Source organism: Drosophila sulfurigaster, chromosome 3 (genome assembly GCF_023558435.1).
Source record: "Drosophila sulfurigaster albostrigata strain 15112-1811.04 chromosome 3, ASM2355843v2, whole genome shotgun sequence".
Lineage (NCBI taxonomy): Eukaryota > Metazoa > Arthropoda > Insecta > Diptera > Drosophilidae > Drosophila > Drosophila sulfurigaster.
The window spans coordinates 21,216,085-21,239,909 of NC_084883.1; the positions used below are offsets into that span (position 1 = coordinate 21,216,085).

A 23,825-nucleotide genomic window follows, 5' to 3' on the forward strand; every position below is an offset into this window, starting at 1 on the left:
CTGCAGGACAACAGCGAGTTTCAAGCTGACTCCAAGTCTTGTTTGCATAGCTCTAACATATAATATCCCCAATGTGGCAATCGCATCAAATGTAATACCTCATTAGGTTTTATGGTCAGTTCCTCGAACAAAAATAGAATTGATTCTATATTTGTTGTTTTAATTTCAAGTGTTTACATTTCGAACTGCTTTCATAGAAAAATGACCATAATTGATTATGAAACTAATTAGGAGTAAGTAAAAAAGATTTATATTTAAATTTTAAATTGTATTGCCAAAGAATTATATAAAATAAACAAAGCTTAATGAAAGTAAAATATAATTTCTGTTAATAATTGAAATAACATCTGTATTTTTATTGCTTAGCTGCAGCTAAAGTCTTCACACATCTACATGAATGCATTTGTAACTAAAATTAATTTATTTGCGGAATGCAAAAGCTTTTTAATGGTTGCTAAGTCTGATGTAATTTCTGCTATAACGAGTAGTCGAGTGTGCTCGATTGTGAGATATCCGCAACCCCTTTCGAATAAAAGCAAAAGAGTGCGGTATAATACTTAAAATATATCGAATTAATATACAACAAAATTACCAAAATACACGAAATTCTATATTTGGTATATTAACAGGCAGAATGAAGCATCTCCAAACCTAGCATGTAACGTACTTATATAGTATATATTCTTGTTCTGATACGTCGATATAGCCATGTATGTCTTTGTTTCCCATAGATCTCAGAGTCTATATAAGAGATTGAGACATCATTTTCAAATCAATATGCCAAATATATACAATGGTATATTTCAGTATTTATATGGATTTGGTATATTGATTTGGTATATTAAAATAGTAAAACCGCGCTGTTTAGCTTTATTGAGCTAGCTAGAAAATCTAAAGACAAAAATTGTTTATTTATTTTTTGCAAATTAAAATAAGCAAAATTTCTCATTCAGTTTTAGCGCTTAAAATTGATAAACTAATTATTTTACAATGGTTGACTGTAATCTTATCCTTGCTAATTACGATACAAAACAATATTTATTTTTCAATTACAAAATTTGTGCAACTTTAAGTCTATAAAAGATTGCAAGAAAAAACGTAATTTCATTTTGAACGCTAGAAGCTGTTAACCTAGTTTTGATTTTGAATGGGCAACTAAACGTTTTATTTATTGACTTTAATCTTATCTTTGTAAAATGAGAACTTGTGCAATGTTCTTTCACACTTTTGCGTTTATGAGGAATAATTTATATAGTTTGTGCCTGGCAGACTGAAAAAGTGTGAGCTTTGTTATGGGCAAAAAAAGCAATTGCGATAACCTGTGTGCGGGGTTTTTATTTATTTATTTCAGTTGTTTTTCTTTTCTTTTTTTTTTGTTAGTAGTAGTAAACAATGGAAACCACAGTGAATCAAGAGAATCGCAATCTGTAACCCGAATCGGATTCCGATTCCGAATCCGAGTCCGAGCCACAACCGGCGCCAACTGTGGAAATGAGGGACAGACCCTATCAGTAGCAGAGAGGTAGCAGAGTTGTCAGTTGTCTGAGCGGACTCAAGCAAGCGTGAGCAAGCGTTCATTAAGCGGCTATTTACTATACTTCATCATGCACCCAATCGATTTGGCTACAACAAACAGCCTGCGACCAACGTCGCCATTGCCAGCTAGCATTCAACCATGCTTTAAGTTCACCGGCGATCAGCAGGAATTAACGCCAAGCATTGCCGAGCTTGTGGCCCAGAAGACGGCGCAGAAGGAATTCTTCTATGGCATCGAGATAATGGCCCAAAACGAGGGCAAAGCCCATTGTGTGGACTTTCATGACTTTTTGCCGCTGCTTCCCTCGTTCATTAGCTTTGTGTGGCTGAAGCAGTTTACCGATGCCATTCGACGCACTGGCAACTTTGATCACGTGACCAGCATCCAGTTGATTCCCCAACTCAACTCTCACATTGCCGCGATGCCGCATCTGTCTCTCTATCGTCTAACCCAACAGCATGTGGATGCGTTTGCGGCACTGAATCTCAGCAATGTGCTCATCGTCCGTGGCGATAGTTTGGATGAGCAGCAGGACTATCGTTATGCCTATCAGGTGGTGGAGTATCTGCGACGTGTCCGGGGAGGTGAGCATGCACTAGTCTTCTCCTAATGCAGGCTGAGATTGTGTGAGATTGTGTCTTTCAGATAATATCTCAATTGCTGTCGGCGGTTATCCCGAAGGCTACACGAGCTTGACCAGCGATGCTCCGAATAAGACCCAAGACATGAAGTACTTGAAGCAAAAGGTGAGAGATATATAAGCCCCTTTCCTTCTGTCTCTTTTACTGTCTGTCCATCAGCATGATGAAAAATATCTCATATACGGTTAGAGCTAAAGCTCCGAAATTTGTTGTATCTCGGCCACTTACAATCCTAATTCAAATTATAAAACTAATTGGTTAACTAACAATCGGATGACAAATTAGGAAATTATTCAAAGCTTCTTCTTATCTGCGACGATATTTATGTGATTTACAGATCGATGTCGGTGCCAATTTGATTATCACACAATTGTGTTACTCTGGCGACAAAATCATAGAGTTCATAAAGGACGCCCGAAATTCTGGAATTACGGTTCCGATTTTGGTTGGCATTATTGTGCCGTATTCCTTTTCCAACTATCAGATTATCGAGCGAATTACTGGAGTCCGTCTCTCGCCTGAGGCACGAATTGAAGTGGAGCATCTGAGCCACGATGACACAAAGGTCAAGGATTATTTTGTGCAATTGATGGTGCGAATTATACAACAGATCTTGGAGGCTGACTTGGGAATATATGGTATTCAATTCTTTACGCTCAATCATATTGAACCCACTGTTGAGGTGTTGCGTGAGCTGCGCTTGAGGGGAATACCCAAGGAGACGGCAGCTGATGATTAGTCAAACATGTGTAATGTGAAAATAAATAAAGCAAACTTGCTTTTCAAAGTGCAATTAATAAACATTGCTTGTTTATATTGGCGTTTTAAAGGTGTGATCAATAAGTATTGATTGTAGTAAGACAATATTAGTAGAGGCAAATAAAAAAAATCATAAAATCTTGTTGTATAATGCATATAAGTGCAATTGAATGCCATAGCCCTCATCGATGACGTTCACACGTCCAACTGCATTTGCGCATCTCTCGATAACATTCCTGTTGGACAATATACAAATATCGATAGTATATTCAAATACTCAATTTGGCAACATTGGATGAAACACATTGGAAAAATCTCAGCAAACTAATAGCCCATAGTTTAGGCATCATTTTGATTTTAAGATTGTTGAATATTAGAAAATAAAATAAAAATGGTAAGCCGAAAAGGTTGTTAACAATACACCTACTATCGATATATCGATTAGTGCGATAGTTGCAAAAACCGCCGCTATGTAAGCATTGCCGCATCACTAATTCAAATTAATTATGGAAGATTATGTCGAAAGTGGACTAACTGTTGGCGAAGATTACAAGACTGAAAATAAAACAAAGTTCACATGCGTAAACAAATTAATATGTATGTAAAAAATTCAAAAATTAGATGTAACATTTAATTAGAATTATATTTAGATTAAATATATTAGGAACATTTAATAGCAATGTGTTTCAACCTCAGTCGAATTCTATCCCCTATAACTATTCTCAGAAGCATGAGAACGATAAAAAGGAATAAGTATCATTCTCATTGCAAATATCAGTGGATGTTTGCTAAAAGATTGTGCAGCTCTGAAGCGAACGCTTCAGCAATAAAGCCGTGCTTTGAATTTACAGATGGCCAGAAGGAACTATGCCTTAACGATCCAAATATCGCCGAAATCGTGAAGGAGAAGACTAAGCGTAAAGAATTCTTCTATGGAATCGAGATTCCCCTCAAAGTGGATTTAAATACTTGTCTGGACTTTAAAATGTTTCTACCTCAAGTGCCCGAATTTATGAGCATTGTGTGGACCAAACAATTCTCGGATGCAATTCGCAGTGCGTCCATGGCAAAATTACCCAACATTCAGACGGTATCACAATTGACGCCTTACATTCCCGCCATGGCCCACATATCGCTTCATCGTCTAGTCCAACAGGATCTCAATGATTTCCTTGATTTGAATCTCAACAATGTGCTCGTCATTCGCGGCGATCACGTCGAGGAGGGACAGGAGTATAATTATGCCTACGAGGCTGTCAAGTATCTGCGTGCTGTTCGTGGAAGTGAGTATTATTTGTACTTGCTTTAAAGTTGCGCAATCAGTGAAATCCTTTTAAAGATAGCCTGGCAATTGCTGTCGCGGGTTATCCGGAAGGATACACGAATTTGCAAGTAGGACCGCGAAACAAAGCTTTAGACATGGAGTACTTGAAGTTAAAGGCAAGTTGAAGCGACAAAATATACATATATACTACATCAGTATATTTTTATTTTTACATATAAATACCGCCACTTAATTATTCAGTTTATGTTAAGGTAACAAAGCTATTTAACCTTAAGCTATTTTAGAAATAAATCATATTTTAATTAACATAACAGATCTTAATAATTTTAGTTCAATTAAGATTTGAAATTTGTGATTTTTGTGTGATTACAGGTTGATGTCGGTGCCAATTTGATTTTCACCCAATTGTGTTTCTCTGCCGAAAAAATCATAGAGTTCATAAAGGACGCCCACAGTGCAGGAATTGCTGTTCCGATTTTGGTTGGCATTATTGTGCCGTATTCCTTTGCCAACTATCGGATTATCGAGCGAATTACTGGAGTCCGTCTCTCGCCTGAGGCACGAATTGAAGTGGAGCAACTGAGCAGCGATGACACAAAGGTCAAGGATTATTTTGTGCAATTAATGGTGCGAATTATACAACAGATCTTGGAGGCTGACTTGGGAATATATGGTATTCAATTCTTTACGCTCAATCACTTCGAACCGGTTGTCGAGGTACTGCATGAGCTCCGCTCGAAGGGAATCCCCAAAAATTCTAAAGCTGATTGTTAGTTATGATGTACAAAAAATATAAAAAGTACAAAGTACAATTAAGCGTTTTTTGCTTAGATTGAATTGACTCACTGATCGATAGTGTTGATTACTGTGACAATTTATCCATGCCATTTGTTTTAATAAGCTGTTATCGATGACGTTTGCGTCTCAAAGTACGTCTCAAGAGAAAAGTCCAATTGGACAACAAGCTATATGAATATCGATCAAATATTCAAAATGTTTATTTGACATTGAGTGTCTCTGGGAAACCAATCTATAAGGCCATAGCTTAGTCGTCACTCTGATTTAAAGGAAGTTGAATGTAAATAAATAAATCGGGAAAGTATTGCATTTACAATCGATAACTAACAAATAGTCCGATATTTCGAAAATGAATCGATGTGTAGACATTGCACACAAAACCCGCCTCAATTCAAAAGAATACCGCATCACACTTTACTCGTAAGTGGTCGGAATAGAGGAGAATGGGAACGGGATGATCAGAAGGCAAATACTCTGGTGGCATTTGAAGCGGGACATTTGTCATGAGTCTGAAAATAAAACAGAGTTCACATTTGTAAATATATATTCTAGATAAAGTTTATGTTTGTAAATAAATCATATTTCACAATTTACAATCAACGTTCAGGTGATACGAACATAAAATCACAATGTGTTTTAATCTCAACCGAATCCGACCCGCGACAACGTTGCTCAGATGTATAAAAACGTTGAGCCGTAGTCAGTATAATTTGCAGTATCAGTTGCGTTTCAAGTACGAGTGGCTTGAACCCAAACGCACCACCAAAAGCGGAGGCGACTCAACGATGGACGGAGAAGCAAAGCTGCCCTGGTCACCGTTCAAGCCGTGCTTTACATTTACAGATGCCCAGAAGGAACTCGACCTCAAGGATGTAAATATCGCCGATATTGTGAGGGAGAAGACCGAGCGCAAGGAATTCTTCTATGGCATTGAAACGAAACCTCTCGACGGTGACGAGACTGCTTGCCTCGATTTTCACATGTTTCTGCCCCAAATGCCCGAATTCATTAGCGTTGTGTGGACGAAACGATTTTCGGATGCCATTGAAGAGGCGACCATGGCACGAATTCCCAACATTCAGATGATGCCCTGCTTGACGCCATTCATTCCCGCCATGCCTCACATGACGGTATATAAACTAACCCAACAGCATCTTAACGATTTCCTCGACTTGAATCTCAACAATGTTCTCATGATTCGCGGTGATCACGTCGAGGAGGGGCAGGAATATAACTATTGCTATGAGGCGGTAAAGTACTTGCGATGTGTTCGTAGCGGTGAGTTTTCTTAGCATTTTCCGCCAAATCAATTGCACGACTAGAATGTCTTTTTATATTTTCAGATATGGCGATTGCTGTCGCGGGCTATCCGGAAGGATATACGAATTTGCAAGTAGGACCACGAGACAAGGAATTGGACATGGAATACATGAAGTTAAAGGCAAGTTAACCAGTTTCTTTACATATACTCTATTTGCACAACGATACTTACGGTATATTTTTATACCCGCTACCCATAGGGTAGACAGGAAATGTATGTAACAGGTAGAAGGAGGCATCTCCGACCCTATAAAGTATATATATTCTTGATCAGCGTCAACAGCCGAGACGATCTAGCCATGTCCGTCTGTCCGTATGTCTCAGAGACTATAAGAGAGAGAGCTATAATTTTTTTTCGACAGCATTTGTTATGTTTGCACGCAGATCAAGTTTGTTTCAAATTTTTGCCACGCCCACTTCCGCCCCCGCAAATCAAAAAAATCGAATAACAAGCGTAATTTTAATTTTGGTATATTCAATAATTGCTATAGTAATGATTCCTGAGAATTTGGTTGCAATCAGATAAAAATTTTGGAAGTTATTAAAGAAATACTTTTGTATGGGCAAAAACGCCTACTTACTAGGGGTCTTAGTTGCTTTGGCTGACAATCTGGTATATTGTGCCGTCTAAGGTATATCTTGAATGCGGTACTACACCGATATACCACATATACCAGTTGGTATAATTTTAGTATTTTTGCAGTATATTTGGTATATTTCGAGAATAATACCGCAAAATATATTGCTTTTATCTAAAATGGGTAGCGGGTATCTCACAGTCGAGCACACTCGACTGTAGCTTTCTTACTTGTTACATATAAATACCGTTTGTAATTTTAATACTGAATTTTAGAAAATTCGGTTATTTATTTATTATACAAAATGTGCAATGTGATTATTATGTTTTTTTTGGTTTTTTAAGATTTGTAATATTCACTTAATTTTGAAATATTGAAAGTCTATAAAACGAAAACTTATCTTATTTATTAAACTTAAATTTCCTTCATATTTTCTGGCAGATGGATTCAGGCGCCGATTTCATTGTCACCCAACTGTGCTACTCGGGAGACACAATCGTGGAATTCCTACAAGATGCTCGCAATGCTGGAATTACCCATCCCATTATGCTGGGCATTCTCATACCAGAATCTTTTGCCCGATATGAACGCATGGCAGGTTTCTCCAAAGTATTTCTTACCCCAGAGCAATTAGCCGAGGTGGAACCGATTAAGGACGACGATGCAGCGGTTATGAATTATTTTATTCAGTTATCGGTGCGAAATATTCAACAGACTTTGGCTGCCGATTTGGGTGTTTATGGCGTTCATTTCTACACACTGAATCGTTTTCGACCGGTACTTGATATAATCGCTGAACTGAGAAAACTTGGTATAATGAGTTGTTAAATCGGGACATTAGTATAGTTTTTCCAAATTGTTGGTAATTCATAAAATAAGAAGTATAAATTCAGTATTATTCAATTTCTAGTGTGTACACACTGTCGCACTTAGAGCTTTTAAGATAAGGTATGAAAATTATTTAGAATTGTTAAAAATGATATAACACAGGAAGAGAGGTATAAATAAATTATGAAATGTATTTATTAAAAAAACTATTAATTTTAAAATTTATTTTTAATTCGAAAAATTATGTTAATGACAAAATTACCTTTAAAATATACTACTTTTGCATAAAAATATACCAACCTGCTAAAATTAATCGATAGCATTCCGATCGATAACTGCAAACAGCTGTTTTGCAAACTTGTCGCCAAAATAATGCAAATTGCCATTGGTCTCATTAATTTGAAATTGTGTTGCATGCCTCGTTCATATAATGGCGTCGATGACCGCAGAAACTGCTGAAGGACAACGCGTGCAGCAAACAGAGCTCGATGAGATTTCCCCTGAAGTCTATTCGCGTTTTCTGCAACGCCACGAAGGAGTTTTGCGCGACGAGGCAACAATGCTTGGCTTCAAGGCGGCCATTGAGGCAAACTCGGAGCTCTTTCGTGGCGCCACCGTGCTGGAGTTGGGCTGTGGCAGTGCACTAATCTCGATGTGGGTGGCACATCAGGGTGCGGCACGTGTCTATGCCGTGGAGTCAAGTGATGTGTGTCAAGTGGCGCGTCAATTGGTGCAACAAAATCGCCTAGATCAAGTGATCGATGTGTTGCACGGTCCGTTGCAGCAACTGCAACTACCGCCGATCGATGTGATTGTCTCCAAGTGGATGGGGTAAGCAAGTGGCATTATCCACTAACTACAATTAATCTACAGCTTCTGGTCTTACAGTGCCTGCTTGATGTACAGCTCTACGCTGGAGGATGTGCTCTATGCCCGTGACAAGTGGCTGAAGCCCAACGGTTGCATCTTTCCAGACATCGCAAATCTATATATGACAGCTGTGGAGCAACCACGTCATCCCCTGGATCTGATCATTTCGCCTCGCCAGTATTGGGCACGTTTCGCTGGATCGTTGAATCTCTCGCTTGCCTGGCACATCGCCCTACACACACCTGTGGTCAGAGTTGTGGATGCCAATCATGTGCCGTGCCAGCGGCAACTTTTGCAACGCTTCGATCTGCTCACGTTGCAACCAGATGAGTTAAGCTTCAAAGTTCCGTTCAAGCTTCGCACTCTACGTCAAGCGTTGGCCAAACATTTCCTGCTTTACTTTGACTATCGCTTTCCCGACTCAACCATCGTCAGCACTTCGCCCAGTGCAGCAGTCACACAATGGAAGCAAACACTCTTCCCCATCGACGACCATTTGCCCCTCTGTCCGGGTGATGTGATCTGCGGTCAGTTTGAGGTGCGACGCTGTGCTCGCCACCTGGACTTTGACATCAGCTGGAGCTGCCACAACGAGCTGGTCAACGTGAAGACGCACACACAAATCTATCGAATGCAGGGCGAGCCAGATCCTATCTAATAAAGAGATGTGAATATCAGACGAATATTGAAAATCCAATTGGGAATTGTTTACTATTATAATTTACCCCTATTAGCTTACGAATCAAGACTAAATATCTAATTTGTTAAGGCAAGAGAGATCGATTGTAGCCATCAGTTTATTAACTATTCTAATTTAGCCAAGGAAAAAGCTTTTATTTGAGTGTATAACAAATTTATTAACGTTCTATATGAGATCTACAACTTCCTGTTTGAGAATATTCTACTTAGCTTCATAAATAACGCTTACAAAAGTGGAAATTGATTTATAAATACGGATAAATGTTAATTTTATCAATTATGAATTTACACATTCGGAAATTAATATATTATATTTAGATATTATTATACTGAATACCTCTAAAAATATCACCTAAGAAGTTTATTATAGAAATTTAGATTCAGACATCTTCTATATGATTTATTTTGTCTGAATATTACAATATTGAAAATTGGAAAAAAAAGAATATTCTATAAATAACGCTTACAAAAATGGAAATTGATTTATAAATACGGATATATGTTTTGTCTAACATATAGCGTATGCTATTATTTAAGGTTTATTTAACCATGAAAAAAATAAGAATTATGTGTTGAATGAACTAAATATGATATCTAATTTTATAAATTATAAAGTTACCCATCAGGAAATGAATATATATATTATATTTAGATATTAATGTACTGAATACCTCTAAAAATATCACCTAAGAAGTTTATTATAGAATTATACATTCAGACATCTTTTATATGATTTATTTTGTCTGAATATAACAATATTGAAAATTACAAAAACAGGTTTAAATAAAATATTAAATTGGATATGAAGTTTGTTAAGCTTAAATTACCAAAAAAAAAAAATAATAATTCAAATTTTAATTTTTAATACAATTCTATACAGTTCTCATATGATATTAATGTGTTTCTTATGTAAGATTACCTAATAAATGGTATGAACGAAGGTAGAAGAGAAGAAGCAGATAATGTGAAAGTAATTATTATCTTTAAAGAATTGTCATTCCCGGTTGTCCGCTCTGAATGAAGGTCTTGAAATCAGCGACTGGAAAAGATTTGAAATTTGTTGAGGAAACTCCGTTGGGATAAATACAAATAACATTTGTTTCGGAATTTAGGCACGCCCACTTCCGACTACTAAAAAAAAGGTTTGGGCTAGAAGTCAAAGATGCATTAGCGAGTCAGCTGTCAGAGTTGCCAAGTGTCCCAATGATACCTTTAGCATATGCGAAAAAATCAAACCCGTTGAGCGAAGTGAAGTCGAAGTGCGTTGAAAGTCTTCGATTTATAACGGGAAAGGGGAGCTGGAGAGGGGAGGAGAGTAAAGCGGAGGCTGGCCACTTTATGCGTCATCATCGTCATCAATGTCAGTCAATGTCAGGAGCGCTTCAAATGCGTAATGCGTAGAAATTTTTGCGTGAATAATAGAATATAGAATTGTTGCGTCATGGCACCTTTTGAGAACCATGCGGGACGTCGTAAAGAGGAGAGAGTGAGGAGAGAGGGAAGTCGGTAAGGGTTGCCAATGCGTCGCATTGAAAGCCTTTTTGACAAAAACAACATTTGACATTTGTAACTTGCGGTTGATCAGCCATGGAGAAAGGATAAACGCTAGCTGCTCCCCCTCCCCATCCCACAGGACTGTCTTAAGGGTTGTCTCACTCACTCGCACACACACACAGTCACATACACACAAACACAGATTTAAAAGGTTTGCCAGCATCACGCTTCAAATCCTACTCGTTATTTTTGCAGCTGTTGTTATCGTCGCCGTTGAGCTTGAAAAATGATGTGCGAATTTTTGTGTTTTCTTTTGCGACACCAAAAACAGCAACAACAACGATAACAGAAAACAGTGTTGTAGTGCGCACTTTCAACAATTATTTATCGACAATTAAGCCAAACAAATGACGCCGTTAGGAAAGGACAATGAGCGCATATTACGCATACGACACGCTGTGCCATGTCCTCGTTGCTGCTACCAACAACTAATGGCTGCACTATCAACATTTCACATTTAATTGCTTTTAGTTTATTTGGTCTTATTACAATAGTGTCACACTGGAGCGCCGCGTTGCCAGACTGTTTCTCAATGTATATTTTCATACATATTTATATTTTAAACGAAGTTAGTTAACAAGAAACTGTAGCAATAATGTTAGTAATCAAAAATGTATTATTTTCAGAAATAATTTATAATAAAAGTCCTATTCAATAAACTTCGTAATCCGATTGGACATTTTGGCTGTGCCTTTGAGCTTTTGTCTGCCAGTCATGATGACAGTGCTGTCAGATTGTCGCATTTTCTTATTTGCACTTTTTTGAAAAGTATTTTTGGCCGCTGCAATTAACATATTTAATGCACTAATATTAGCTACTGTGAATTGTTTTGTTGTGTGTCTTTATTTTTTTTACCACTTTATAATATAGACACCTCAATAATTTGCGAGGTGATTAGACAATGCCTCTTAATCAGAATGGCGCATAAATTAATTTGCAAACAAATGCAAATTGACCAACCAGTTGTTGGCACAGTTTTTGTTTACTTGCCTCGAAAGGGGGGCTCGTTGCCCATATTTGTCTCTATCTATCTAGCTATCTATCTACTCTTTTTTTTTGTTTGCTCTAGCGATAAGAAAGTTGACTCATCTAGGAGCAATAATGGATTACAGTAGTCAAGTTTGTCTTCTTTGTCTTCATTTCTTTCTTGATTTAACTCGTTTTGTTGTTGCTGTTGCTTTGAATTGCCATGCGTCGTTTAATTTCATTTCAAAACAAATCAGCGTAAAATGAGGAAACCAACGATAAATAAAAGCAAAAGAGCAAAGCACACGAACATACTACACACACTTATGTATGTAAGTACATACAGACGCACGCACACACTAAAACAAGACAGGCCTATGAATTGTATCCGTATCTGTGCATCTACACAACAACAACAGAAGCAGCGCAGCAGCAGCGTACAAGCAGAGGCCCCATGCGAAGAGCCAACAGCACAAAACCACAGCGAAGACAAAGACAACAAAGTTTGCACTGCACTGTAGATGGTTGGTCGGGGGCGGGGGTGGAGGAGGAGGCCGGGTAGGCAGCCAGAGAGGCTGGCAAACGATCAGCCGAACAAAGGAGCGAAAAAAACAACAACGACAACAAAAAAAAGTTGTGTATTTATGGCACACAAAACACAAACGAGGAACAACAAAAAGTATAATGAAAATGAAATAGAGGCGAAGCAGCCGAGCCAAGTCACGTTCACGTTTCGTTGGGTCGACCGACGATCTCTCGACGCCTGGTCCAGCTGCAGCAGCAGAGGTTTGGGGCAGCGAAATCAGCTGAGACAGCGGCAGCGGCAGCATATGTGCGTTGAGTGTGTAGAGCGAGTCAGAGAGCGATCATACAGCGACGCTCTTGAACGAGTTAAAGAGCAAGCAGCGAAGAGCCATTGGCTTTGAGTGCTTTTCGTTGTTGGCTTAAGAGTGTCAAAACTGGATAAAGAGCGATTGAGTTGAAAAACAAGAAGTTTGAGCAAGCCTAAGAGAGTTGAGTGTTTTTTTTTTGGGGCGATCGCAGCTGAGCGGCATGCTCTCGAGAGTCAGCTGGTGAGAGACCGAGTGAGAGAGAGAAAGAGAGGGCAAGCGTGACAAACAGCAAACGGGTTGAGGCACATTTACATTTGTATATAATAAATTAATGTGTGCGTGTGTGTAATACACACAGTGTATGCAAGCAGGGCAACTAAACAGCAGCAGCAACAACAACAACAACCACAATGGGGAACGAAACAACTTGAAGAAAAACAACAAAATATAAAAAGCCCATTTGTTTACGACAAACAATAAATAAGTGCAACAGGCGCAGAGTGGGGTTGGGGAAGAGAAAGAGGAAGGGGCAACGTTGCACATAAAAACGATATACATAGGGACAGCATGTGGCACGTTGTCGTAGCTGCAGCAACACATTGATTTTTATAGTTTGTCTTTATTATGCATATATGTATGTATGTATGAATGTGTGTGTTCAGCTCAACGACCGATAGCACACGATTGTACTAGCTAGCTTTAGCTATAGCGATTTTTAGCTACCTATTTAGCCGTTTCCAGCTATAGCCATGCTCTTGAACAGCGCTAGGAAAAAAGTCGTTGCGCTATTTTGCGACCTGCCTCACAGCAATTTGCATACGGCGCGCGTTCGTGTGTGCGTATTAAATTAACCAATACACACACACACACACACGCACACATGCAATCAGCAAATAAATATCGAGTACGAGCGAGTGTGCGAGCGAGACGCAGCAACACGTATTGAGCGCATGCAATGTGCAAAAATCATGCGAAATTGACGTGAAAATTAATGCAACAAAAAAAAATAAAAAGAAGCGAAAACAAAACTAATAAAATGGAAAATAATCAATTGCAGGCACTTTAAATAGATGTACAAATCATAATATTACCTCAAGTGTGTTGCATATAAATGTATATAAATGTGTTTATGTGTGTGTGTGTGTTTGCGTGTGTGTGTGTGCTATGTTTGTACCGTGGGTCATTTCTATTTGGCCATCGCTCAAATTTGGCAATCGCGTCGATTGTGTCGCATTTGCTGTAAAATTTACACCGTAAACACAGTGAATCAAAAAGGAATTGGCACAACAACAGTTTTTACTTAATAATTGCTGTGAAATCTATTTTGAGACTAATGCAGATGTATTTAACAGATTTCTAGATTAACATTTCTAATTAAGATCACAAAAGTTTAACAAATTTGTATTGTTTTAAAGAAATTTGTATTGTTATTCTTCCCTGTATTATTTGTTAATTCAACTTGTAAATAGATGAATAATTATAAAAACGACTTTATATTTATACAAATTGATTAATATGGTATTATATTGAAATTATTTCTTATTGAAAGTAAAAAATAAAATCATGAAGTAGAGAAAAAATGTATATTCTTCTTAAATCGGTAATATTGAATAGTGTTGTAATAAATTATGTTATTTTTGTACATTCGAAGGCAACAATATATTATATTAATCTTGTACATTTCTGCAACTTCTTCGAGATTTATAGATATAAGAGCCTATAGTGTATGTATCTAGTTCAATTTCTCCAAGGTAATCATTTTAACCTCCCTTCTTGACTCCCTTCTTTATTCAATACTTCCGATGACTTCGTTAAAGTATTATTTCCGTCAAAGTCTTTAAAAAGGTACCAAGAATCATCTAAAAATCTATCAAATTTTGTATTAAATGTGAATTACTTAAATAACTATATGAATGTAAATAATTTGTTAGTTATTATTTCTATGTTTTTCCACTATAAACTATAATGTCTGTTGTCATCGATATAACAATAAGTTAATGCACTTCCGCTGGCGATAATTCTGAAAGGTTACGATGTGTTCTTTAATGTTAAAGCCCACGATTTGGTCACACCTACATAGCTGGATGATAATGCTCGTTTAAAATATAATGTTCCCTTAAGTTTCGACACTCAACCTGCTCCGCAACGCATACATACACACACATGGATAACACACTCCGTTAAGAACTGATGAGAATAGATATTTATGGGCAGTGTGTTTGGATAATTTATGGGCGAGTCGAATGCGATCAAAACTAAAATGATTATTTTCAGCTAAAGGAGAGGGGGGAGCAAAGAAAAAAAAAAAATAAATGAATCGAGATGGAAGGAAAAACAAAAAAAAAATGGAAGGCAAGCAGAACGCAAATTATAAACAAACGTCAACGAAACAGCGTCGAGTGAGGCAACAACATGACAACGACAACAGCAAAAGAAAAGCAAAGAAAAGTTGAAATTGAGCAACAACAAAAACAACAACAACACCAACACCGAAAAAAACCAAAAAGAAGGCGAAAAATTGTTTTGCTCAGTACGTTTTGGGCCGACCGCCAGACTGCAGCGATATCTTTTGATCTTTTGGCTTGGGGCCCTCGTACTTGTCAGCTACCAATGCAGATGCACAGCTACAGCTACAGATACAAATACAGTTACGGCTATAGATGCAGATGCAGATGCAGATACAAGATACACGATTCATTCGCGAATGCAGATACAGATACAATTCGGACTGTGGCCTGTCAACCGCACGTACTCGCAGCTAAGCCAAGTGAAAGATGCCACGAGAATTGGCAGTGTCAGCGTTTTCTCTGCATGACTGCTCGACTCGCAGATACCCTGTAAAAACACACAGTATTAGAATGAATTTTAAACTTGAATGAATATAAACTTTATAGTATTAATTACTTTTATTTATGAAGAATGTTGTTAATTGACAACGTTAGATATCCTATATTTTCCTTTTTTTTTGTTAAGTTCTGTTCCTTAAGTTATTTTTTTCTTTAAATTAAAGTATTTTACTAGAAAGTGTCATATTATCCTGAGTTTTTCTTTTTCTATTTTAAAAGATGTTCTTGTACAAAATTTCTTTTGCTATTATCCAAATAAAGTTAGAGTAGAAAAATAGATATACTATATAAGTTGTATTAATAATTGGAAGTATTTGAACTCTTATAGATATTCTAGAAACGGTATAATTTTCTTTATGTTTATTTTAATTTTTAAATATTAAATATTATATTTTTCATATTATTCTTTATTCATTATGTTTATTTTAAATTTTGAATATTATATACTAATTTTTATTCATATTATTCTTTATTCCTTATGTTTATTTTAATATTTGACTATTATATATTGTTTTTATTTCATAAAAGATTAGATAATAATACAATAAAGAAAATTGAGTATCTAGGAATAAGTTTTTTTCTTTTATATTTAATTTAAGCATTTTCTTTAATTTCCTTAGTCTATACATTTTTTTCAATTTTTTGTCAGCTACTCAATTATACAAAATTTCGTTATCCTTAAAAATATACTACCCCATATTCAAAAACACTTTGCAGGGTATGCAAATGAGCATTTGAAATATTGTTGCACTCAAATTGAAATGAAAAGCGCAAAAATTATCCCATTTTCTTGTTCGATTTTGTTGCTCTTCTTTTCTGCAGTTTTTTTTCTTGCTACTGTTGCTGTTGCTTCCATCTTTCAGATGCAATTTTCCTGCTGTCGTTCATTGGCTTTTCACACATTTTCTAATTTTCCGATTTGACGCAAGTTTTGCACTCGATTTGGCAACTTTCATTTCGAATTGCATCAGTTCATGGCTTTTATTTCTATTGCCGTATGTCACTCTCCATCTCTCTATCTCCTTCCCCACCGTATGTCTATCTCTGTCTCTGCCTGTTATGGTTCATGTTTGGTATCCCAATTGATTCTATGCGCCCGATGCCAGCGATTGCAGCTCGTTCATCAATTTGACTTGCATTTGAATGGAAGCCAAGAGTTGTTGTTGTTCTTGTTGTTGTTCGCAGAAACTAGAATCGACACACACATACACACACACACACAGATATAAAAAGAACTGCACAGAAATCAGCAAACTGGCTTATTGCCTTACATAAATTTGCATACATAAATATTATTCTTTCACTTGGTCGTGATACACTTTTTACATCTCGAACAAATTTCCGTGTTCTAGCCTAACAATTGCCTTAGCTACGTTTTTGTACCACTTTCTGAACCGGTTCGCAGAGTTCGTTCCTATTTACAGCATATATCAACATTGCTAGATTTATATTTATATTAAAAAGTATATATTAAGATTCAGTCTTATATATTTTACCAATCAATTAACAGCTGGCAACGATATAAGTCTGAACCAATTGTGAACTGGTTCAGATTTTAATCAGCACTGTATTACAAAAATCTGCATATATTAATAATATTCTTTCACTTGGTCGTGATACACTTTTTACATTTCGAACAAATTTCCGTGTTCTAGCTTAACAATTGCCTGAGCTATGTGGTTGAACCACTTTTGAACTGGTTCGCAAAGTTCGTACCTAAATACAGAATAAATCACAATTGCTAGTTTTATTTTTTATAATAACAAATGTAAATAAAGTTCCAGCTTTAAATAAATCTGCATACATAATATTCTTAAACTTCGTCGTGATACACTTTTAACATCTCAAAAAAAATTTCCGTGTTCTAGCTTACCGATTGCCTGTGAGCTTGAACCACTTTTGAACCGGTTCGCAAAGTTCTAAATTTGCCAATTTTATTATTTATAATAACAAGTACAAATTAAGTTCCAGTTTTACATAATTAATAATTTGCAGCTGGCTACGATTTAGAGCTGAACCAATTGTGAACCGGTTCAGATTTTAATCATCACTATGCATCATCGTTAATTGAAATTTCCCTGAAAGCCAGCGAACTTTGATTCAGATACTGTAAAATTATAAATTTCTCGCGAATTACAGTTGATCAGTTGTTAAACGAAAATGAATGCCAAAAGCGAAGAACAAACACACAAATGAAAAAAAATAACAACAATAATAATCATACAAACAACAAAAACAAAAAAAAGTGAAATAATTAGCTAGAGATATTATTTTCCGCATTGGCCATGTCACGATATACTAGCAGCTGGTATTAACATTACAGCTAATACCTGGATACAATCTTAACTACGATCAAAATGCTCACAGAGCTCGCTACCTACGCTAATTGCTGTATAAAATGCAATAGTTATGGCTAACAAAAAGCAACAATAATAGCAATAGCAAAACAACAGCACAACAAAAGAAACTGAAACACGAACGAATACGTATACAAATAGAGAAGCACATAAATTAAACACATACTGAATAAATTAAAGTTATACTCTCATACTTATTCTACTACTATATAGTATAGTATACTATTCTATGGATCGACCCCGAACAAGTGAAAGCAAATCTGTTAGCTCCATAAACATTGAACAAAGCAACAATGGAAAAAAGTTCGGTTTACTTCAGTTTTGTACATTTATGAGTTTGCTTTTGTATCTATTAGAAAAGTTTGTTATACAATATATATATATGTATATACTTTTAAGGTAAACAAAGCTGTGTGCCACATTCATTTAGTTTAGTCCATAAACATTGCAATTTTAGAACATTTTCGAGGAGTTTCCCTTTGCTATTGTTATTAAGCTTTAGGGGAAATTTTAGAAGAGTTTAGTTTGCCTTAATAGGGCGTCATTAGCAAATTGCGAATAACTAATTTATTTTATTAAACTTATTATTTTTTATTTGTAAAATAGATAACAGCTTGGGTTCCATTTCATTCCCACAGTAAATCGCCTTAGCAAAAATCCTTTAACATGACCTTAAACATTAAAAACACGTTGCATTTTACTTGTTTAGCTTTAATTGCACAATAACAAATTGAAATCTTTATTTTCTTAAATTGTATTCCAGCTTTACGATTTTACTTTCATGAGTCTCCACATTTTAATTATATTTATGCCAGAATTCTTTTTGTATGATTTCCGTTCTAAACATTTCAATTTAATTGTTTCAACTAATCAAATAGGAGTGTTAAGTGTTAAGTTGAGTTTATAGCTGGCTTTTAGCATCAATTGTTGCTGGTTTGTCATTAGTAAAACAATTTGAACAAACAAAATGAAAACTGCATATTATCGTCTAACAGAATCTTTGTCAACTTTGAATACTCTTTTTATTTAGTAAAAATTAATTTTTAATTTCAACAAATACATATTTTGTTTATTTATTTTAAATATTAAATATTAAAATTTTATCTTAAATTATTTTTGTGATTGTTCTGAATTTATATAGAATCTGAACTATGAAATTGTATTTTATGTTTATTATGTATTATATATATTATATTATTGATTCTTATTATTTTTGGTAATGCTATGCATAATTATTTATTATTTATTTTATTTTTGTTACATATTATATTACTTGTTAATATTTTGAATTTTATTATTTTTGGTTGTTATATGCATATTTATTATTTTTTATTTCAACAATGTTCATATTCATATTCATATTCCTATTGTTTTAGTTATTAAATATTATATTATAAGTATTATATTATTTTTGAACATTTTGTTCATTTGATTACAATTTATATTTACTTATTTTAAAAAGTAATCTTTTCCTTAAATAGGTACATATATAAAAATGAATTTAATTGTAATATTCACACATAGTTTAATGGATATTTAAATATGAATATTTTTCTTATTTTTTAATTGGCTAATTATTACTTTTCTAAAAATTTCTAAAGTATTTGTTTTTTTTTTATTTTTTTTTTCATCCTACACCTATTTGTAGTACGTTGTACAATAATGATTTAAGCGATTAATAAATTCTTTTAATATTTATAAAATATACATTTGTCTTCTCATAATTATTTAATGTGACTATCTTTTATATTTGTTCTTAAGTCTTTCATAATTTGTAATCATTATTTTTTTTTTGTTGGCCAATATTCGCATTCTCATGTTCTGAGTTGGAAAAGTGGAAACATTATGAGGTCATCATGCGTTGCATTCGCTTTTGCTCATTAGCTTTACCTCTCGTTGGGATGAACTGCAAATTGCAACCACAGCACCACAGCACCAGACCACAGCAAACCACAACGACCTCGCCTTAAAACCCATTAGCCTCAGCTTGACCACACACGAAGACGTCGAAAAGAAAGTGGCAAATGCTAAGTACAAAGAAAGCGTTTGCAGAAAAACAAAACAAAACAAAACAAAGACAACAAGAAAAAAAAACATGTGAGAAGAAGTTCGAAGAAGTTCATCTGAAATACATATAGTGAGCATGTAAGTGCGAGATAGACACGTCTCGGGGCCTTTTGAAGCGCTGCCTAATGTCTAATGTCTAATGTCGAATGCCTCTAATGCTTTGATCCAAATGACTAAATCTGAAAGACCAGAGACCAGAGACTAGAGACCAGAGACCAGAGACAAGCGACGTGTTGAGACCACACACAAGACCAAACGACATATGTATGTACATATGTTATGCTGTGGTCTCGTAACCGAATTGGACTGGAGCTTTTCTTGGGAAGTGTCCGGCATCGGTTCAGCATGGTTCAGTTTAGTTCAGGGCAACCAGGCTAAGACCAGACCAGAGCCGTACCAAAGCAAACCAAACCAAACCGAACTGAACCAAAACTGAGGCAAAGTCGCGACCAGGCCAGGCCAAAAGGTCCATTAAAATTTCATGTGTACCGAGAATAGAGCGCAAATAGGCTGTAATTATAGAACAAATATACACATAACAGAGGAGGAGCTCACAAACAGCTCAACACAGCTGGCAAAGAGAAAGAGCGAGCGACGCAAAAAGGAGAGAGACAGAGAAAGAGAGGTAGAGGATGGGTAGATGGAAGAGGGGCAAAGGTGTGTGCAGATGGGACCCGAAATGGGCATACAAATGCGAATACGCTGTTTAAGCGATGTTTTAGCGATGGCATCGTGACACGAGTTTAGTGCGTGATGCGTGACAAAAGCTGAGCAGAGCTTAAAGCATAGTCAACAGAATGTACGAAACTGAACTTTAATCGAAGGAAATTAAATATCGCAAAGAAGATTTTTAAAGCTGAATGAATATATTACAAAAATAATTATATTTAAGATTGATCGAAACTAAAATTGAATTGAAGGAAATTAAATATTGTTAAGAATTTTAAAGCTTTCAAATAATTATATTTTCTATTGGGTTAATCTACAAATGTCAACTTCAAATTTTATTTAAATAAAATAATATATGTATATCTTATTCTATGGATTTCTTTATATAAAACAAACAGTCAAAATGAAAAAAACAACATTTTTCTTTATTAAAAACTATTCAATAATATTCAGTAATATATAGAAAACGTTTGATAAAAACTGTTTGCTTTATAATTTTTCTTAAGAATAAATTGAAATTTAAAGTCAAAATTTATATATTTTATTTAGATAGATTGTAATTTGGCTTGCAAATATTTTACATTATCAACAGCAAATTTTGAAGAAACTAAAAACAGAATTTTGTAATGAAAAATAAATTCAGTTCAGTTTAAAGATATTGTATATAAGATTGGTTTATTCTATAAATTTCTTAAAATTAGTTAAATATTATCTTCATTCAATACCTAAAGCTCGCGAGTAAAAAAATATATACAACACTTGTTCTTTATTATAAATGGATTACACAATTGTTAAAGTTTTAATATTATTTTATAGTTTTTTTTGTTAATGGAAAGCTCTATTTCTAATGAAATTTCTGTTAAATATATAAATGCTATTAAAATTACTAAAACTGCTGACGTAAATCTTGAAAAACTTTTTGTGACAATTAAAGCTAACATAATTAAGTATATTTTGTATTGCTGGAGAATGTCAACATATTGAACTGCCTTTAGTTGTATTGAGTGTAAGTATTATGGAAGTGATTTGCTTAGCTTTATTTTAAAATCCTAGAAGCTGTTTTGATTTTATATATCAGTTCTTCATTCTTTTGAATGTTTTGATAATTTCATTAATGAGTTTTAATTGTCAAATTATGCAATATGTTCTTGACATGGAAACAGATTTTAATAGAAAACATTTTTCTAATTCGTGAGATTTGTTATGTATTTTTTGCGACCATCTCTAGTACGAATGACTATGTAAGAGTTGTTGGCGTGTAATGCCGCAATGAAAATCGCCCATTACAACAATTTCATTTCATTTTACCGCCTTTAGCGCTTACGTAAGCAACGACAACGACAACGACAACAGCAGCAACAGCAACAGCAACGACAACAAAAAAACATTGCAGTAGGTGCCGTCGGTGCCAAGAGCTTTAGCTCTCGAAAGGTGACAACAACAACAACAACAATGACGGGGGCAAAGGGTGTGTGTGTGAGTGTGTGGGGGCAAATAGCTGCGTGTGTGTGTGTGTGTGAGTGTGTTGTGCTAGGGACAGGGAAACGACATTTGTGCCACCTTTTTTTTTCTATATATATTTCTTTTTTTTTTTTGCCTGCAATTACACGGACTGTGGCAGCAGCGACGACGGCGACGACGACGACGGCAGCGACAGCGGCAACTAAACAGAAATCGCGCCAGACAAGCTGACGGCAGCGTGTGATTTTGTGTTTGGATCGTGTCGCTTCGGCTACAGGTCGGGTTGGGTTTACTATATGTTTGGGTTGGGTTTTGCTGTACAAATGGGGGGACTGGGTTTGTAGAATGCTTTGTGGTTTGCTTTTTTTGCCTTTTCCTTCTTCTGTTTTTCGCACAATTCTCTATAATCGGACAGCGCAAACACAAAATTCCCACCGTGTCACACTTTGACTGCAGTTTTGCTATGGAAAGTTCGTATACTGGAAATTTTCTATATTTTTTTTATTCATCACTTATTTGCTGCAACCATTTTTAATTTTCCCAATAATTAATATCGATTGCTTGGCAACAGCTCGTATACGTAATGTGCAACTTTCAACTGAATTTGCTGCTAAATGCGTCAGTTACGTAAGCTGAATTTTTTCCTTCCTTATCGTTGTATGTAACTTTTAATTCCATTTCATAATCAATTGTTCTGTTTGATGACAAAATTCCATTTAAACGTTTTTGTATGCAGATTAAATCGTGAGTAAGATTCTTAATTGATTAATTTATCATAGGTAAGCCAAAAATTTCCCTTAATTATCGATTTTCACTTTTTTTTCACTCTGTTTTTATTAAAATGATTTATTTTGATCAAGGTAAGACTACAAACCAATAAAGTTTTTCAACTTATACTATTAAATTCGCTATTTTGTAATTTAAATAAAAATGTTTTTTTAATATGATCATTAGCAGTCATTATTTATGTAGTTTCGTAATGATTGCTACACTATTTCCTTTGAATAATTGTCAAGAATTTTAACATTAATCCTTTATGATTGTATTCTTTCAAGATCCATAGTTATATCAGGTATAAAATACTTGATTTTATTAAAGATATTCTTGCTGTATTTGCAGAAATATGTTTGAATAACATTATGTATTAAACTGCTATTTATTTAAAGAGCTAAACTATATTTTAAAATCAGTGTTAAATCTTATTTTTATTTTTATTTACTCATATAAACATTTTTCTAATCATTTCATTCTCTTTTCTAATCATTTTTGTTCTTTTACTTTTGAGTCATTTCCCTCTTTCAATGTTTTTACATTGTCTTTACATTTTTACAAAATAACATTTATTTAGTACAGGGTATTTTGGAGTCGCTGTCATCGCATTCGATTGCTGACAGATCAAATGTGATTTAGATCGTGTGCACTCAATGCGATTGCGATTGCAAGACGAAGCACATTTAATGATATCGCATGATTGATGATTACTCATCGACCGGTTGAATCGCTCCACGCTTTCAGCTCAGCAAGAGTGGAGAGTGGAGAGGGGGAGAGAGGAGCGATAAGCGGGGTTCAGAGCACAGCACGCGAGCAACGATTGTTGAAGGCTCAACAGATAATTACCTCTAGTCGAAGTCTTAGTTGAGCTGGCAACAACAAGTAAAGTACTGTTAGTCACCGTCACCGTCGATTCTAAGTGGCCAACTGACTGATTGACGAACTGACCGATTCACTGATTGACGAACTGTTGTCGGCTTGACGTT

At 35.4% G+C, this 23,825-nt stretch overlaps 5 protein-coding genes across 9 annotated transcripts in view; 4 read left to right on the forward strand and 1 right to left on the reverse strand.

Annotated features, from left to right (window-relative positions):
- LOC133845025 (ryncolin-1-like) overlaps window positions 1-23,825 on the reverse strand; it is a 128,554-nt gene that overhangs the window by 80,130 nt on the left and 24,599 nt on the right. The window lies entirely within an intron of this gene.
- Window positions 1,510-2,979, forward strand: LOC133845030 (methylenetetrahydrofolate reductase (NADPH)-like). The gene is made up of 3 exons (XM_062279367.1): window positions 1,510-2,121; window positions 2,183-2,283; window positions 2,516-2,979. The coding sequence occupies exons 1-3, from the start codon at window positions 1,605-1,607 to the stop codon at window positions 2,915-2,917; spliced, it is 1,020 nt and encodes a 339-aa protein (XP_062135351.1). The 5' UTR covers window positions 1,510-1,604; the 3' UTR covers window positions 2,918-2,979.
- On the forward strand, window positions 3,429-5,020 carry LOC133845028 (methylenetetrahydrofolate reductase (NADPH)-like). Of its 2 annotated transcripts, XM_062279364.1 has the most exons (4): window positions 3,429-3,534; window positions 3,789-4,220; window positions 4,277-4,377; window positions 4,595-5,020. In XM_062279364.1, exons 1-4 carry the CDS (start codon window positions 3,444-3,446, stop codon window positions 4,994-4,996), a joined length of 1,026 nt encoding a protein of 341 aa, XP_062135348.1. In that variant the 5' UTR covers window positions 3,429-3,443; the 3' UTR covers window positions 4,997-5,020. The 2 variants fall into 2 exon arrangements, with proteins under 2 accessions (XP_062135348.1, XP_062135347.1); XM_062279363.1 differs by lacking the exon at window positions 3,429-3,534 and having other exon boundaries at window positions 3,542-4,220.
- The window catches only part of LOC133845026 (methylenetetrahydrofolate reductase (NADPH)-like), a 144,609-nt gene continuing 126,081 nt past the window's right edge, over window positions 5,298-23,825 (forward strand). For 2 of the 4 annotated variants that reach the window (XM_062279362.1, XM_062279361.1), the window contains exons 1-3: window positions 5,578-6,298; window positions 6,364-6,461; window positions 7,360-7,776. In XM_062279362.1, the coding sequence (XP_062135346.1) occupies window positions 5,650-6,298; window positions 6,364-6,461; window positions 7,360-7,746 (1,134 nt within the window). In that variant the 5' untranslated portion in view covers window positions 5,578-5,649 and the 3' untranslated portion in view covers window positions 7,747-7,776. Of the gene's footprint in view, window positions 5,556-5,577; window positions 6,299-6,363; window positions 6,462-7,359; window positions 7,904-23,825 lie in introns of those variants that run through there. The other 2 variants (XM_062279360.1, XM_062279359.1) reach the window with 2 other exon arrangements.
- On the forward strand, window positions 8,085-9,628 carry LOC133845029 (protein arginine N-methyltransferase 1-like). The gene is made up of 2 exons (XM_062279365.1): window positions 8,085-8,577; window positions 8,635-9,628. Exons 1-2 carry the CDS (start codon window positions 8,177-8,179, stop codon window positions 9,272-9,274), a joined length of 1,041 nt encoding a protein of 346 aa, XP_062135349.1. The 5' UTR covers window positions 8,085-8,176; the 3' UTR covers window positions 9,275-9,628.

What these genes read in the sequence shown, in the direction of transcription:
- LOC133845030 (XM_062279367.1), top strand. Translation starts at nt 1,605, where the DNA reads ATGCACCCAATCGATTTGGCTACAACAAACAGCCTGCGACCAACGTCG. An exon ending in TCTGCGACGTGTCCGGGGAG is followed by an intron (nt 2,122 to 2,182) that starts GTGAGCATGCAC and finishes TGTGTCTTTCAG; the next exon opens with ATAATATCTCAATTGCTGTC. An exon ending in TGAAGTACTTGAAGCAAAAG is followed by an intron (nt 2,284 to 2,515) that starts GTGAGAGATATA and finishes TGTGATTTACAG; the next exon opens with ATCGATGTCGGTGCCAATTT.
- LOC133845028 (XM_062279363.1), top strand. Translation starts at nt 3,617, where the DNA reads ATGTGTTTCAACCTCAGTCGAATTCTATCCCCTATAACTATTCTCAGA. An exon ending in TCTGCGTGCTGTTCGTGGAA is followed by an intron (nt 4,221 to 4,276) that starts GTGAGTATTATT and finishes ATCCTTTTAAAG; the next exon opens with ATAGCCTGGCAATTGCTGTC. An exon ending in TGGAGTACTTGAAGTTAAAG is followed by an intron (nt 4,378 to 4,594) that starts GCAAGTTGAAGC and finishes GTGTGATTACAG; the next exon opens with GTTGATGTCGGTGCCAATTT.
- LOC133845029 (XM_062279365.1), top strand. Translation starts at nt 8,177, where the DNA reads ATGGCGTCGATGACCGCAGAAACTGCTGAAGGACAACGCGTGCAGCAA. An exon ending in ATTGTCTCCAAGTGGATGGG is followed by an intron (nt 8,578 to 8,634) that starts GTAAGCAAGTGG and finishes CTGGTCTTACAG; the next exon opens with TGCCTGCTTGATGTACAGCT.